Source organism: Mandrillus leucophaeus, unplaced genomic scaffold, assembly GCF_000951045.1.
Source record: "Mandrillus leucophaeus isolate KB7577 unplaced genomic scaffold, Mleu.le_1.0 Scaffold99, whole genome shotgun sequence".
In the NCBI taxonomy this organism is placed as follows: Eukaryota; Metazoa; Chordata; class Mammalia; order Primates; family Cercopithecidae; genus Mandrillus; species Mandrillus leucophaeus.
The window spans coordinates 59,135-77,014 of NW_012110807.1; the positions used below are offsets into that span (position 1 = coordinate 59,135).

At 54.9% G+C, this 17,880-nt stretch overlaps 1 protein-coding gene across 1 annotated transcript in view; it reads right to left on the reverse strand.

The window, feature by feature from the left end:
• The window catches only part of PPAPDC3 (phosphatidic acid phosphatase type 2 domain containing 3), a 21,324-nt gene extending 14,688 nt beyond the window's left edge, over window positions 1-6,636 (reverse strand). The window contains exon 1 of the mRNA XM_011971139.1: window positions 5,883-6,636. Coding sequence (XP_011826529.1) covers window positions 5,883-6,333 — 451 coding nt within the window. The 5' untranslated portion in view covers window positions 6,334-6,636. The remainder of the gene's footprint in view (window positions 1-5,882) is intronic.
• Between the last annotated feature and the right edge of the window lie 11,244 nt (window positions 6,637-17,880).

A 17,880-nucleotide genomic window follows, 5' to 3' on the forward strand; every position in this document is an offset into this window, starting at 1 on the left:
AATTACCCTGTGATCCAGAGGCCCGCTTCTGAGTATACAACCAAAAGAACTGAACGCAGGGGTTCAAGAAGATGCATATACATCTGTGCGCACGGCAGTGTTACTCAGAGCAGCTAAAAGGTGGAAGCAATGGAAGCGTCCATGAGTGGACGAATGGATACATGAGGTGTGGTCCATCCTGTAACTGAGCACTATTTAGCCTTAGACAGGAAGCAAATGCTGGTGCCCGCTACAGCATGGATGGACCTCGAGGATATCATGCTAAATGAAATCAGCCAGTCACAAAAGACAAATACGGTACGATTCCACTTACGTGAGGTCCCTAGAACAGTCGAATCCACAGAGATGCAGTGTAGAATGGAGGTTGCCAGGGGCTGGGGGAAGGGGAGTGGGGAGTCAGTGCTTAATGGGGACAGAGCTTCTGTTTTTTAAAATGAAAGATGGAAAGAGTTCGGAGATGGATGGTGGTGATGGCTGCAGAACAGTGTGAATGGACTCAGCGCCACTGAACTGTGTACTTAAAATGATTATAATGATCAATTTTATGTGATGGATAGCTTATCACAATAAAAAAAATGACATAAAAATGTAGTTTTCATAGCCAGGAGTGGTGGATCACTCCTGTAATCCCAGTACTTTGGGAAGCAGATGCAGGCGGATCATGAGGTCAGTAGTTCAAGACCAGCCTGGCCAACATGGTGAAACCCCATGTCTACTAGAAATACAAAAATTAGCCAGGTGTTGTGGTGGACACCTGTAATCCCAGCTACTCGGGAGGCTGAGGCAGGAGAATCACTTGAACCAGGGAGGAAGAGGTTGCCATGAGCCGAGATCACAGCACTGCACTCCAGCTTGGGTGACAGAGCGAGACTTCGTCTCAAAAAGAAAAAAAAAAAGTAGTTTTCATATTCAGGAAAATCTCAGTAAAGATACTTTTTTTTGAGACAGAGTCTCACTCTGTCACTCAGGCTGCAGTGCAGTGGCACGATCTAGGCTCACTGCAAGCTCTGCCTCCCGGGTTCATGCCAGTGAGCCAAGATCGCACCACTGTACTCCAGCCTGGGGACAGAGCGAGACTCTGTCTCAAAGGAAAAAAAAAAAAGAAGAAAAACATACTTTTATAGGCCAGCGTAGTGGCTCAAGCCTGTAATCTCAGCACTTTGTGAGGCCAAGGTGGGTGGATCACCTCACGCCTGTAATCCCAGCACTTTGGGAGGCCGAGGTGGGTGGATCACCTGAGGTCAGGAGTTCGAGACCAGCCTGGCCAACATGGCGAAACCATGGAGAATGGCTTGAACCCAGGAGGCAGAGGTTGCAGTGAGCCAAGATCTTGCCACTGCACTCCAGCCTGGGCAACAGAGAGAGAGACCCTGTCTCAAAAACAAACAAAAAGATACTTTCATAAAGGACACAGATCAGGGAACAAGACCGTAGGCATTTCCCACCACAGGACAGGCCCATGAAGAAACAAGGATGGGCTTAGTGAACCACGATGGGCCTGGTCACCTGTCACCTGTCACCTGGCTCCCTTCGGATCATCAAGCTGGGTGCTGCGCGGGAGGGAGAAGGAAGGGGACAGGGTGGTCTCAAGGCATCTAGAGCTTGGAAGGTACCTGGCAGGAGGCTGGTCCTGGACTTCTGACAATGATGACGGTGATAATGATGATGATAATCATTGCTACTTAAGCGTTAACCAACATCAGTAAGTGCCAAGCACTTTACGTGAGATTCATCAGGGAGATTTCCCAACAACCCATTTGACAGATGAAGAAACTGAGGCTCAGAGAGGCAACGTCACTTGCCTGAGTTCCCACAGCAGGGCTGGGATTTGCACCCAGCTCCTGCTGCCTCTGGAGTCCAAGCTTTTGCCTGCTGCTAAGACCCCTTCTGGTTCTGAGCTTTCTGGAGTCTTGACAGTGTGCACTAGGGGAGGGGCAAGCAGGGAGGGCATGGGACTGACTACCATGCAGGAGCATGTGGAGAACTTCCCGGGGCCCAGCAGGACCCTTCCTAGGCCTTGTAGCTGCAGCTCCCATTTCCCAAGCTCCCAAGTCTGCCTCTTCAGAGCCAAGTGGAACCCAGAACCCAACCACAAGCTCGGAGGTCTTGCTCCCAGCCCAGAGACTGCCCCAGGAGTTGGCTCAGTGCCATGGGGCAGGGTTAGGCAGGGCTCCCTCCCCCTTCAGTACTGCAGTGATGTCAGCCATCGGTGGGACATGTGTGGCATGGCACCCACCGTGCCAAATGTTTTACCAGCTCCCTTCAGATCCCTGCCACAGTCCCCTCAGTCCCCAGATAGGGAAACTGAGACTCAGAGACAGGAACTGACTTGAGCAGATGCATACAGCAAGTAAGGGTCAGAGCAGAGACCTGGACAAAAGCCAGTCTGACCCCAGAGCCTATGCTCCAGGGTTGAAGGGTGCCCTCCAAAGACAAAAGGACAGATGGAACCCGCAGCCCGCACTCAGTGGGTGGTCTGCTTTCCTGGGACAGGGGACCTTGGGACCGTCCCTCCTGGCAGGTCAGACCAGAGCAGTGGGATTAGAGCGCGCCTTGGCCGTTTGCTGCTGTTTACTCCCACCAAGCCGAGGGCTGAGCTGGCATCCCCACGGAAGGACCTTGGGGTCCCCAGACCCATCCGGCCTGCTCTGGGCCTGTGCTGAGTGCCCGCCTTGTGCCAGGCCCTATGTCCCCATGATCTCAATACCTGGATAGAAGTCAGTCATCCTCCTCCCAGACCATTCCCCTCCTCAAAGCACACACGCTCCAGGAGTGCAGTGAACATGGGTGATATGACCGATCTACAGCCCCATGGTGAGCAGCAAGGCGGGGGGGGGGGGGTTTGCAGTCACAGGGCCTTGGATTTACTTCCTGAACCTACCACTTATAGCTGTGTGGTGGGCAAGTTGCTTGAGCTTTCTGAGCCTCAGTTTACTCATCTGTAAAATGGGCACATTAATGTTTACCTTGAAAGGTCATCAACAGCTTTTTTACATCATAAAATACAGGCCGGCCGGGTGCGGTGGCTCAAGCCTGTAATCCCAGCACTTTGGGAGGCAGAGACGGGCGGATCACGAGGTCAGGAGATCGAGACCATCCTGGCTAACACGGTGAAACCCCGTCTCTACTAAAAAAATACAAAAAACTAGCCGGCCGTTGTGGCGGTGCCTGTGGTCCCAGCTACTCGGGAGGCTGAGGCAGGAGAATGGCATAAACCCGGGAGGCAGAGCTGGCAGTGAGCCGAGAATGCGCCACCGCACTCCAACCTGGGCGACAGAGCGAGACTCTGTCTCAAAAAAAATAAATAAATAAAATAAAATACAGGCCGTTCATGCCATTGTCTTTGGTACATAATAAAGCTCACTAAATGATGTTTTTAAAGTTTTTAAAAATGTCTATCATTTCTGTTCAAGGAGGAAGGCATCTCAAATCTTCATCTTTATCCTGTGGGGCATACACCTTTGTGCCCATAGCAGCTGGCTGCTGGAATGAGCCTGAAGCCTTATCTTAACAAGTAAGTTGCAAATTTTTCAATGTTTGGGGCAGGGGAAATGTTCTTAAAAGCATTCCTGTAAAAAAACCAAATCAAAGCAGAGCTATTTTACTTGGTGATGAGAGGCAGCTTGCTTGCATACCTCCTACCTGGGGGAGCTCACCCGCTTACTAGAGAATCCACTGACTGTGGGTAAGTTGAGATGCACCTCCTGTCTTCTCTGATCCTCCCCCCGCTGGAAACTTCACACAGTCTGAGCTGGTTCCCTCTCCCTCTCCTCTGAAAATGCAAAGCAAAGCTAGAGTTGCTCCCAGTTCTGCTCCTGGCTCCATCACTGACTAGCTGCCCGATCTTGGAACCATCGTCACTCCATGCCTCAGTTTCCCCCTCTTTAAACGGGAAATAATAACAGCACCAAGCTCCATGGGTTATGGTGAAGAGCCGAAGTAATGATATGGTTTATGCAAAGCCCTGGAATGTGGTAAGTACTCAACCAATGACAACTTCATCACCTCCCTCGTCAAATGGGGAAGGAAGATGGCAAGGAGGAGATGGGGTCAAGGGAGCAGGGTTGAGAGACAGACTCGGGCGTATGCCTTCCCACCCCATCTCTGACAGCAGGCAACCTACCTCTCTAACTCCCAACAGTCTTCTTAAGCCACGTGGCCCCGTGTGAAACTGTTGATAATGAGAGCAGGTTCTGCCCCTGGAAGCGCCTGGCCTAGTGCCTCGGCCACTTTGCTCTGTCCCTCCCTCCCATGCCCGTGGCACAGCACCTGGTCTGTGTGTCAGCCGGAGCCGGTGCAAATCTCAAGCCCCGAGGCTGTGCCAGGTTGATTTATAGGAACCTCAGTTTCCTAATATGTAAAATGGGCACGATAATAGCACCAAGCTCGTGAGACTCTTTATTCAGGAGTAAATCATAAGTTATTGTAATGTAAACAATTTAGTAATAAGAACAAGAAAACTGGCCAGGCGCGGTGGCTCATGCCTGTAATCCCAGCACTTTGGGAGGCCAAGGCGGATGGATCACCTGAGGTCAGGAGTTTGAGACCAGCCTGGTCAACATGATGAAACCCCATCTCTACTAAAAATACAAAAATTAGCTGGGTGTGGTGGTGGGCACCTGTAATCCCATCTACTTGGGAGGCTGAGGGAGGAGAATTGCTTAAACCTGGGAGGCGGAGGATGTAGTGAGCTGAAGGTTGTAGTGAGCTGAGATCACGCCACTGCACTTCAGCCTTACAGCCTGGGCAACAGCGCGAGACTTTGTCTAAAAAAACAAAAGGAACAAGAATACCTCGAAGGTGGCAGACCCAGCCATCTCCTGCATGAAGTATCCGATGGTTTCTGCCTCCCTGAGTCCCACCCACAGGGCATGGAGCCTTCAGACTGAGACTAGAGTGAGGAGATACGTTTTTATTGTGACTTCCTCTGGAACCCGTGTTCTCTGTGGTCCAACCCAACGCCCTTTTGGAACCGAGACCACTTGTTAACGTTTACCTCTCCCGAGACCTCCACCTCACATGTCCCCCAAATGATGGCCACACTGAGAAAGACAAGGAAATCGATGTGGGCCTGGCATGGAGGATGCAAGTAGAGGTTCCCGGGGCACCTTGGGGACCTGGCGGTGCCCAAAGGGTGGCCTGGACGGGGGCTGGGTGTCACCTCTGGGTGGAGGGAATGGCTTGCCCCCACATGGGTCCCATGTGGCACCTGGCACAGGGCGGTGCTAATCTGCAAGACGCTGGTGGCAAAGACTTTGGAAACAAACCAACAACTGGTCCCCCAACCCCTTCTCCAGTGACTCCCCCTGGGAAGGAGCAGGGAAGAACTCCAGGGGGCTGTGAGTGGGTGGCAGTACCAGCTGGACCCCCTGGATCCCCAGACCCTGCGGGAGAAGCCTGGGCAGCTTGCCGGGTTCCCGAACTGAGGCGGGAGGTGCTCATGGGCAGCTCACGGGCACTGCCTAGCTGGGAGCTATCAAGGAGCGAGGACCCCAGCCATGGGGCAGGAGTCAGTGACACCCCATTCCAGGCCGCCCACCAGAGCCCTGACCATCTCCCTTGAGGCCACCGCCTCTGGCCCAGCCTCCCCTCAAGCCGCCTCTGGGCAGCGGTGCCTTCTGCCCAGCAGGCCCTCCTCACAGGGCCGCACTGGCCTCTGCCTTCATTTGGCACGTGGCTGGGGAGCCTCCTCTATGCATCCCTGGCTCTCGCTCCCCACACTGGAGCCTGCCCGTTTCTGGGGCACCCTTCCTGCCTAACCTCATTAGACCATCCCAGCCGGTTTCTGAGGGCTGTGCAGGTCCTGGCCAGAGTGGGGCTGGGCAGGCCGGTCTCCCTCCCGAGGGGCCTGACAGCCAGTGGCGGGTGGCAGGCACACTCACCCAGGAGCAGATTCATGAGCACCTCCTGTCCGGCCAGTGTGCTGCTCTTCACCAGGCAGAGAATGGTGCCTCCGATCCAGGGGATGCCGTGGCCCGTGATGCCGATGAGCTTGACCATGGAGCGAGCACTGGCCCAGGACGCCGCCCGGCCGGCACACACCCCCAGCCGCTTGGACATACAGATATCGATGGCCAGCAGGGAGTTGAAGGCGATGCCCTTGAAGGAGGGGTTCAGCTGCATGCAGTCCTCCTCTGGCAGCTGCTGTGACTGGCGTCGCTCTCGGGCCCCGTCACCAGCAGGTGGGGGCTGTGCCGAGGGCCCAGAGGCCTTTCTGCCGGAGCTGCGGGGCTCCGGGCCCCCCTTGGGGGGCTGGTTCAGGGACAGGAACTCAGCCCGGTTGAGGACGTTGTTGCGGTCCCTGGCGCGGGCCCGGCTCTGGGAAGCTGGCATGGTGACCTCGCTCACCCCAAAAAGGCCGACGCCAGCCCGGCTCCAAGGGCCTTCTCCCCGAAGACAAGAGCTGCCCCCAGAGCCGCCACCGTGACTGCCTCCCTGCCTTCTCCGCCGCAGCTGTTAAATATAGGGTGGAGAATTGCACATGGTTGTTTATCTCCGCTGCCACCCGGCTCCACGGGGACGTCAGTGCCAGCCGGGCAGCCAACCGAGCCCTCCAATGCTGGGCCTGCACCCGCGGAGCCTCCGGAGGTGAGGAGTCCACAGCTGCGGCCTGGCTGCCTCGGGCCTGGGCTATTTAAATCGGCCAATGGCTCATCCCTGGGCTTGGGGGACTCTGGGAAATGTAGTCCTCCGGCTGCTCTCGACTCTGCGGTGGCCTTGGCCTCTGACAGGGCAGAGGTGGGACCTGGGCTTACCTTGTTTTTACCAGCTTCCCTCTGAGCCGTCCAGACCCCTGCAAGCCAGGCCTGCCTGCCCCAGCGGCCTGGCAGCTTGGACCTGGTTCTGTAAACTGGACGGTGTTGCTCGGGCCGAGGCCTCTTTGGGCACCAGATAGAGTGAACGACGTCATTGACAGCATCATCCTGGGTCCCTGGGGTCAGGTCCAGCTCCTCCCTCTGTGACAGCATTCATTAAGCTGGCAGGTCTTTTTTTAAATCAGTCTTGAATTCAGCTTCAGCGCATCACAGTCCAATCAAATGACAATCCGTGAGCTCTGATTTCCATCAGAGGGAGGGGTAATAAGTCAGCTGGTAACGGATCGCCTCTTGGAGGTTGCTTGCACTACCTGGGACTTTGTAAAGGACAGGAGTGTGACAGCAGCTTCAGGCAACCTGTAAATAGTTACCGAGCGCCTGGCGCTGTGTCAGTGCTGGGCACACTGCAAAAAGCTCACAGTTCAGCGGGGATGGAAAGAAGGACACGTGTAAGTGGTCACCAGTGTGCAAATGTGTGGCAGGATCCTAGAAGCGGGGCTCTGGGAGCTCTGGGTCTGGTCTGGGAGTCATGGACGGCTCCCCCCAGGAAGGAAGAAAAAGGGGGGACCCCCATTCAGGGAGAGCCCGCCTTGCAGGAGGCCCCAGGAGGCCCGTGTGGCTGCATGGGGCCCAAGGGTCGAGAGGCTGCAAACCCAGAATGCAGACCCAGAGGGCACAATTGAGGATTCGGGATGTGAGGTAGGGATCCCTGCTCCCACCTGGGCCACCTGTGGGAATCCAAAGTCTCCACAGCCCTTTTAGGGCTGACTGGGCCTGGGCTCGATGGGGGAAGCTGCCAGTTTCAGCTGACCAGAAGAGTCAGAAGCGAGCTCCTCTGTCTCCTGATTCTGGGTGCCAGCGCCTGTCTGCTCAGCCCAGATGAAGGCAGGAGGCTGCAACTTCTCTTCCAACCATGGAGCCCGCCCATGGTGCCTCAGGCCCACCTAGAGCCTCCCAACAACAGGAAGCTGCCCTGGGAGGGACTGGGGGTTCCCTGGCCACGGGGGACAGGCACCCAGGCTCTGAGTCAGACAGATGGGGCTCTGCCCCGCCATCAACCAGCTGGGAGACCTTGAGCAAGTCACTTGGCCTCCCTGGGCCTTGGTGTTTCCACCTGTCGCATGAGAATGACAGTGTTCACCTGCTAGGGCTCTCGTGAGTCTGGATGAGACCGTGTTTGTGAAATGCTGAGCTGGGTCCCTGCCGCAGAGTGGCTTAGGAATCGATTTCAGCCCTGTGGGTTAGGAATTGATTTCATTTGACAAACGAGGCACAGCCCTCTCTTCCTTTTGAGTGCCCTCTTCAGAAGGGCCCAACCCTGTGGTCTGGCCTCCTCCCCATCCCTGGCAGGGAAGAGGCCAGAGGTCAGGAGCCCTCAGTCTGGGGTTCCCTGCAGACGCCCTGGCTGGGTCCAGCTGGGCTAGAGCAGGCTAGACCTGCCTCATTCCCCCCTCTTCCTTTCCAGCGTGCTCCACCCGGACTGTGCGGCCATAGAGGGATGTCATGGCCGCAGGACGTCCTGCCATCTTGGGTGCAGCAATGATGACACGCGCTGCTTCATCCCGGACTCCAGACAGCTGGAAACAGGCGCACGTGGAAGTGTGTACGCCAGGCACGGATATTGAGCGTGTACAAGTTCTCTGTGTGCTGAGCTCCCTATGTGTTCAGCTTACCGACAACGTCTAATGACAGTCCTGTGATGCAGCTGTGATATCCCCATTTACAGACGGGGAAGCTGAGGCTGAGGGGGTGAAGGCCTCCAGCCAGGAAGCTGAAAAGAGAAGGGGTCTGGCTCCTAAGTGGTCCCTATGGGACGTGGCACGAGGGCCGCTGGACTCAGATTCCTGGACCACAGGGACCTGATCTGCTTATCTCTCCACCAAGCACTCACCCCACTCTCCCTGGGTGGCCTCAGGAGGGGCACAGGAGCCCGGCTCAGACAGGGGTTATTAATAGCCAGAGGTTGTGTCAGCATTTCGTCTGGCCGGAGCTGCTGGCAGGTTCTGAGAGCCACATTGGGCCTCGCACTGGCGGGGCCATGGGATCTGATTTGGCTTCTGCCCAGCGGTAGTTAAGACGTAAAGTCTGGGGTAGGATGGCCCCAGGTTCAAACCCTGGCTCAGCCACCTCCAGGCAAGTCCTTTCACCATTCCAAGCCCATTTTCCCCTTTGAGGGCTGGCAAGAAGATTTTGTGAAGGGCTCTTTCTGTCCGTGATGATTTTGGTGACTTCCTCCAGGACCCTGAGACCCGCTTCTCTCCTTTGTATGGTGGGGTGACTCTGTACACACTCTCAGGTAGCTGAGAATCAAGAGTGAGTAAGCAAGCTTGGTGGGCTAACCTGAACCACCTACTGTAGCACCCAGACACCGGGAGGCAGGATGGGACCACAGACACTCCTGGTTGTCAACCCACAAGCCTTTATTTTTACTTTTTTTTTTTTAAGAGATGAGGTCTCCCTATATTGCCCAAGCTGGTCTCGAACTCCTGGGCTCAAGTGATCCTCCTGCCTCCTCCTCCCAAAGTGTTGGGATTACAGGCATGAGCCACTGTGCCTGCCCCCTACAAACCTGTGTAAGCACCCACCATGAGCCGCACAATCCCACTTCCCAAGAGACTGAGAATTAATTCATCCATTCATTCACTCATTCATTCAGTGCTTTTATTGATCTCGTCCTCTCATTGATCTCGCAGTCTAGTTGGGGATACAGGACACACATCCACAAAATAATTAGCCCATTTATAAAACAGTACAATTTTACCAATAACCTTATTTTTTCTTACTATATATATTAAAGTGTTACATACTTACTGCAATAGATTCAGCACACACGGTTGATACAGGTTTCATCCTACCACCCAGTGTTAACATGAGGGTGATCAGGATATAAAGGGAATCTCACTTGTCTGATTTCCAGTTACTAAAATATTTTGCATCAACCAAGCATTACTTTAATAATTAGAAAACAGTATATACTAAATAAACTATATCTCTATATATCACATATATGCAACGTACACAAAAATATGCATTTTAAAATTATTATTATTATTTTTTGAGACAGGGTCTCACTCTGCTGCCCAGGCTGAAATGTAGTGGCATGATCTTGGCTCACTGCAATCTCTGTCTCCTGGGTTCAAGTGATTCTCATGCCTCAGCCTCCCGAGCAGCTGGGACTACAGGTGTGTGCCACCATGCCCAGCTAATTTTTGTATTTTTGGGTAGAGATGGGGTTTCAACCATGTTGGCCAGGCTGGTCTTGGACTCCTGACTTCAAGTGGTCTACTGCCACGATCCTAAAATGCTGGGATTACAGATGCAAGCCGCTGCGCCTGGCACCAAAATATGCATTTTAAACATGTGATGACATCATACCTTCTTCTGAAAAGCACCCTGCCCTTTTCACTTAACAATATAAATCTGGCCATGTTTCCATGACACCCTATTATTTTTCAAAGGCTGCCTGGCATTTTGTCACATGATTGGGCCAGAATTTATGTAACCAATCCCCTGTTATTGGACTTTTCATTGTTTCCATTGTGTAACTATTCAAAAACTACTTTAGGGTGGCCGTCCTTCTACATATATCCCTCTGCCCTAAAGCAGGATAGAAACAAGTAGTCAAGGCCGGGCGCAGTGGCTCACGCCTGTAATCCCAGCTCCTTGGGAGGCTGAGGCGTGAGAATCGCTTGGACCCAGGAGGTGGAGGCTGCAGTGAGCCGAGATGATGCCAATGTACTCCAGCCTGGGAGACAAGAGCAAAACTCTGTCTCAAAAAAAAAAAAAAAAAAAAAAAGCCGGGCCCGGTGGCTCATGCCTATAATCCTGGCACTTTGGGAGGCCGAGGCAGGTGGATCAGGAGTTCGAGACCAGCCTGTCCAATGTGGTGAAACCCCATCTCTACTAAAAATATAAAAATTAGCAGGGCTTGGTGGCCCACACCTGTAATCCCAGCTACTGAAGAGGCTGAGGCAGGAGAATGGCTTGAACCCGGGAGACAAAGGTTGCAGTGAGCCAAGATCGCGTCATTGCACTCCAGTCTCGGTGACAAGAGCAAAACTCTGCCTCAAAAAAAAAAAAAAAAAAAGAAAAAGAAAAAGAAAAAAGGCAAAGAAAAAGAAAATAGGCCGGGCGTGGTGGCTCACGCCTGTAATCCCAGCACTTTGGGAGGCCAAGGTGGGCGGATCACAAGGTCAGGAGATCGAGACCATCCTGGCTAACATGGTGAAACCCCGTCTCTACTAAAAAAAAAACAAAAAATTAGCTGGGCGTGGTGGCAGGCGCCTGTAGCCCCAGCTACTTGGGAGGCTGAGTCAGGAGAATGGCTTGAACCCGGGAGACAAAGGTTGCAGTGAGCCAAGATCACGTCATTGCTCTACAGTCTGGGTGACAAGAGTAAAACTCCAACTCAAAAAAGAAAGAAAAGAAAAAAAAAATAAAGAAACAAATAGTCAAGGTGAGGTGACTGGGACCATGCTGGGAGGGATCCCATGGGATCTAGTAGGCTAACCTAAACACTGTAGCGTCCAGACATGGGGAGGCAGGATGGGGCCACAGACACTCCCGGTTGACAAGGCAAGTCCAACCACCCTCTTCTCATGTTAGAGGAACAAGTGCAGGCCCAAGGTGGTGACATCACTTGTGAGACCACACAACTGACCAGGGCCAGAGCTAGGACTTAAGCAGGCCAGTCCCTCCGACTCTGAGCCTTCGAGCTATCCTCCTAGCCACGTGTCCCACGGCTTCTCTGTTCCCTGCCTGCTGGGCCTCATCTGTCACTCATTCACTTACTCATTCAGTTTCACTCATTCACTCATCAACACTTTTTTTTTTCTTTTTGAGACAGGGTCTTGCTCTGTTGCCCAGGCTGGAGTGCAGTGGCATGATCTTGGCTCACTGCAACCTCCACCTCCCAGGCTTAAGTGATCGTCCCACCTCAGCCTCCCAAGTAGCTGCAACTATAGATGCATACCACCACGCCCGGTTAATTTTTCTATTTTTTTGTAGAAATGGAGTTTCACCATGTTGCGCAGGCTGGTCTTGCACTCATGAGCTCAAACAATCCGCCCACTTCGGCCTCCCAGAGTACTGGGATTACAGACGTCAGCCACTGCACCCAGCCTTCACCAACATTTCTTGATGCCACAGTGTGCCAGGCCCCATGAAAGGACCAATGAGAAGAGTAAAGATGACCTTGGTGGCCCTGTCCCCTTAGACCAGTAGACCTCCCAGGAGCATTGCTCTACCTGGGCCTTGTTCCAAATATTGATTGCTGAAAGGTGGGCTGGGAGCGAAGTGATTTACCAGGGCTCACAGCTAGTACAAGGATTCAGACCCAAAGCTCAACCTAAATCCCTAACCATCTGACAATACTACCTCTCTTACTTGACAGCAGGAATTTTCTGGCAGCTTTTGGTACCTAGAGCAGTTTGGACGTTGCAGACACTTGTTTTCTGTCTTTAAGAGTTCAAAATAGTTACCATAAATACGAACATGCATGTTTATCCCTGGTTTATACCTGACCCTTGCTATGCCTGTGCCAGGCTTGGAGTAAAGTGCATGCCCTACATCACCCAGTGTAACCAGCAAAGAAACTTCACAGACAGGTTTTTCACGCCCTTCACACAAAGGGGAAAACCGAGGCTCAGAGTTGAAGAGATGGAGCCAGGCCACTGCATGAGCCAGCAGGGAGCCCCGACTCAAATCTCACCCCCCCCCCCCCCCCTTGCCTTCTTCCCTCTTCTGCTCTCTGTTTTTTTTTTTTCTTTTTGTTTTTATTGAGACAGGGTCTCGTTCTGTCGCCCAGGCTAGTTTAGTGGCACGATCTCAGCTCACTGTAACCTCCGCCTCCCGAGTTCAAGCGATTCTCCTGCCTCAGCCTCCCGAGTAGCTGAAACTACAGGTGTACACCACTACGCCTGGCTAATTTTTTGTATTGTCAGTAGAGACGGAGTTTCGCCATGTTGCCCAGCCTGGTCTCAAACTCCTGAGCCCAGGCAATCTGCTCGCTTTGGCCTCCCAAAGTGCTGGGGTTACAGGTGTGAGCCACCACACCCAGCCTTTTAATTTTCTTTTCTTTTCTTTTTTAAAGCCCATATCCCTTTTGGACGCAGCATAACCTCACCTCTTTATTTTGTGAGTGTTTGGGGTTCTGTGTCCTGCTAGGAAAAGGCTATTCCCCTGGAGCAGGGACTGTCCTCTATTTGTTCACTGGTGGGACCCAGGTGCTCAGGCAGCGCCTGGCTCATAGTAGAAGCAACTTCCAAGCCGGGCTTGAACCTGCTACACACCTGGTCGTCAAAGACGATTGCCAGTGGGACACTACTGGGGGACTGACGGCAGAAAGGAATGGGAGGCAGTGGGTGAAAAGCTCCACTCTGGGTGGGGCCGGCGGCCTGGCAGCTGCAGGGGAGAGGAGGGAGGGTCCGCCGCGGGGTGCACTGCCAGGAGGGCGAGGGAGCCCCGCGGAAAGCATTTTTCACCCCCGCCTCCCGCCCGGATCGCTTTCCCAGTTCGCATTTCTAAGGCCGCTCCTGGGTTATTTTGGTCGGGAAACCTGATCCTTCGCTGGGTTTATTTTAGCACCTTGGAGAACTCCCAGTCCCGCACCCGATCCCAGGCCGCCCCCTCCGTCCTTCCCGGGCGGCGGGGGGCGGGGGACCGCGGGGCTTGTTGGGGGGCGGCGCACCCCGTGCCTGGCCGGGGTAACCCGCGGCCCCCCACTCGCATCTCCTGCACGTGGGCGTCTGACCTCTCGGACGGAGGCTGCTGGGTGGGACTGGTGGTGAGGGGGCGCAGAGGGGCGGCGTCGGGGTGGGCGGGGCGGTGCTGAGCGCGCTCCAGCTCCGCAGCCTGGGCTGGGAGACTGCGTTCAGACGCGCGCCCCGCGGGGGAAGACGTTAGGCGCTCAGGGCGGTGGCTGGGGGCTCCCAGAAACTTCCAGGAGGATGAGGAAGCCGGGCCAGAGGAGGAGTGGAGGGTGCTGGGGGGCTTTAGGGGGCGGAGTGCGAGGTCAGGAGCCCTACCTGGGACCCTCGGTGGGCAGCGAGGGACAGTCCCTACCCGCCCCTTCCCGATCTCGATTCAGCCTCAGTGCCTCGGTCTCAGCCCCACACTCACACCCAACACACTCGCATGTGCAGGCACACTTGCACACTCACACTCATCCACACACACAGACGTGCTCACCACACTCACACCAAATCACGCCCACACCCACACAGACACACAGACACACGGCCTCACCCACAGACACGCATGGACCCACACACACAACCAGAACACACACAAACAGATCCTTACACCCCCCAACTTTCATCCCCTCACACAATACACACACGGTTATACATAACTTGCACACACTTGCCCATCGACATGCACACCACATATGCTCATTCACACCATTACACACCCCAAACACACATGGACATGCACTCACATGGCATGCAGGCACATACACTTACATGATGGACACACTCATAGACACCCACACAATCACACACAACTGTCAAATGTAGCCTCACACACAGATGCACACTCACACCATCACGCACAGATGCACATTCCCCCACACACCCTAACCCACTGCACACACACCCCACAGCCTCACACCCCACAGCCCTGGTGCACGCACCCTTCCTCCAGCTCAGCAGCAGACACACACACGTGGAAACAACTGACATACCTCCTGATTTATAGCCATTGATGCTGACTCATAACCATTTTGAGTATCAATGTGTACCTATTTATTATTGATGATAATTAATACCCTCATTCATGGCTCCTGGCATTATCCCCGACATCTCTGGCACGGGGATGCCAGTGCTGTTGTCTGAGCCTGGCTGTGACCCCTCCGCTATATCTTCCCAGTGCCTGGCCCGGCGGACGTGTCCGGTCCACACTGGGGAAGGAATGAATTCGAACAGTGGGCAGGTGGGCTGAGAAGCCCCAAGCATCACTAGCCCTAGAAGCCATGTGGTTCTGAGCTTTGGCTGGGAAGGCCCCAGCCTCCAGATTTGCAGCCAGCACAGGCGGTGGTCTTAAGCCCTTGCCGCGTGCCCTGTCATCCCCATGTGGCACCATGGCCCTCAGTGGAGTGACGCTCTCACTGAGTGCCGGGCCAGAAGACTTGAGTTCTAGTGAAGGAGGCCTCCCTGGAGGGCTTCACTGGGCCTTTGTTCCCCACCTGAAGGGGAGGCTGCTGGACCAGCTGTCTCTGAGATCTTGTCCCTACTCCCCTGGCCAGGCCCAGTCTGCCCCCTGTCCTAGTGAGGCAGGTCAGGGCTGCAGACATGCCCTGTGCCTCCATCTGCCACCGAGCCTCTCAATGTCCCCCACCTCCAGACACCTGTCTGGCTCTTTGGCCCCACCCACCTCCCCGGTGGACATTCCAAGCTTCGTCATTGGCTTTCGGTCTGATCTCCAACAGTTGGGGAGAGAACGCTGTCTCCCAGGGCAACAGAATTCCAGCACCGAACATTTCCATCTGCAGAACAGAAACTCTTGCCTCCCATGAGCTGCCTTTTTGGCCTCTGACGACCCCATCCTTGAAGGTGGTGAGCCCTCAGAGGACCCGCCGTAACCCTGAGTGCAGAGTGGTCCATGAGAGAGAAAGAGCCTTGGGACTGTCTCTGGTGGCCACTGAAAACAGGGTCCCCATATTTCAGGGAACACTGGTGACAGCACCCACTATATCCGAGTCATCTAGCCTCTGGGTCTTACAGCCAGGCTGCCTGGTTCCATCCACCCCTCCCTCTTCACCAGGCTTCAGTGTCCTCATCTGTAGAATGGGATGATGGCAGGGTCGGGTCAACCCCTGATCACTGGGTTTCTCTGGATCAGGTCTGGGATCATTGTGGAAAGCCATGAAGACGCTGTATGCAAAGCCCCAGCTCACGGTGATGCCTGTAAGGAGACACTGCAGCGGGCTCTTTCTGAAGACCTCCCAGGGCCCTGCAGCTGGGCGGGGTCCGTGTTGTTTCTACTTCTGACTTGCTGTGTGGCTTTGGGTTTTCATGACTTCTCTGGGCCAATGTACCAGGAATTGAGGACCTTGTCCTCCCACTGACAACACTTTGAGCTCCCAAGTTGCCATCCCACTGTTCACCATTCCGGGTGGGGGGTGGGGCTGTGTCTCCCCACCCCTCCTCTTTCTCATTTTTCAGAGTCCAGGGAGCCTGAGGCCTGGGGGAGGGGAAAGGGGCCTGGGAGCAATGGGAGTACCCTGTGCTGTTGGGCAATGACTCAAACAGATGTCCCCTTCCTCTGCTCTGCAGACGCCGGCACTTCACACGCGCGTGGATGCGTCATGAGCCTTCCACATATGCTGAGGCTGCCGTGGGTCTGTGCCCAACACCCACGGAGCTCCGGAAAATGACGAGCAGGAGGAAGGGCTGTGTAGGGAAGTGGCAGGGTCGGAGGGGCCGCGAGCAGGGGAAGCCGCCGGAACCCTGGTGGGCGCTTCAGAAGCCAGGGCAGGGAGTGCACGCAGGAGCCCAGCCCATTCACGAGCCCAGCCCATTCGCAACCCCTGCCTGGCAGAGCTGCCCCCTCACTCAAAGCCTGCAAACAGGCCCGTGGACCGACGCTGACTGGTCTCTTCTCCTGCAGACTGAGATGACATCCTGTGCAGGGGCGATGTCAAGGGGGAGCAGGTTAAGGGAAAGGGGTCTTCTACTTTGCAAGCCCTCACCATGTGGGCGTCCACACACCTCTGCTGGTAGGACTTCCTAGTGGTCAGTCCCATCCTAGTTCTGAGGCGCTGGCCCCGGCTAGCAAGTGGGGTGTGCTTGGTGAAGAAGGTGAATGTGGGCTTTGGAGCTGGTCAGATCTGAGCTGGCATCCAGCCTCTGAGAAGTCACTATCCTCTGATCCCTGGTTTTCTCTGTCTGTGGAGCCCACCGCTCAGGGTCAAAGTCAAGGATAGAAGAGACAGTGCCTGCTCAATGTAATGCCTGACACACAGTGGGTGCTTCACAAACCCAGGCAGAGCCCAAGACGGAGGGGGACACTGTCACTCCCAGCTGGCCTTGAGGGGAGCCCACTCCTGGGAAATCACCTCCAGCAGCTTCACTGCTCACAAGGTGGTTCAGGGCTCTGGCCCCTGTCCTTTCCACGAGAGGGACGTGCAGCTCTGCCCCTGTTCGTGGAGCCCTTGAACCTGTCACCTCATTTCCAGGACAGCCTTCCTACCCTCTCAGAGCACCCTGGCCAGGCTGTCGGGGGGATGGGAGTCGGGAAATGAAACAGACACCTCCAAAGCAAATATCTTCCCTACATATAAACTGAGTAGTGCACAAGAGTTGTAGAAGGCCCTGTGAGTGCCAGAGGGACAGAATGTTTTGTGGGGGCCATTAGTTCATGGCAGGGAGAGGCCACTTCACATGGTGAAGAGGCCAGGGAAGACTTCTCCCTGGAAATGGACATTTATGTGGGGCCCTGATGTGATCTGCGTGCTGTCTGGGGTTCTACGGTGTCCAACAGGCCAAGGGGCCGCCTCTGTGGCATTGGCTTGGCTCCCCTGCCTTGGTCCGAGTCAGTGGGACTAGGAATAAGTTACCTACTAGCTGAACGGGAAAGGGACCACCTCCTCACTAGCAGGGGACATGGGCCACAGCAGTGCTGGGGTGAGGGTGTGGCTGGGTGAGAGGCGGAAGCCACCCTAGCCAGCCACTTCCTGCTCCATGGCTGGGTCGGTGCTGCTGTGAGATGGTCTGGCTGTTCACCCTTCAAAGGAGAGACCCAAGAGTGGCCGGCCCCTCGGCCCTTCCAGCCCTGCCCTTACGCACTCAGCGTACTCTGGCTCTGGGGCTGGCTGGAAGCACCTGCCCTGTGCCGGCTGTGGGCTCCTGTGGAAGTCAGAGTCATGGGGATGGGGTGGGGATGAAGAGCGTGGCTTTAATGTAGCTGCCAGATGTCCTTATATCACAAATTGCTTGGGCTTTCCCTAGGGCTGGCTGCAAGGTAGGGGTGGGGTTCATAGCTCTCCCATGGCTGTATAGCCTCACGCTCCTTTTGAGCCCCTGCACTGGGACCACCGGGCTCCGAGTCTCAGCTGGGACACCTG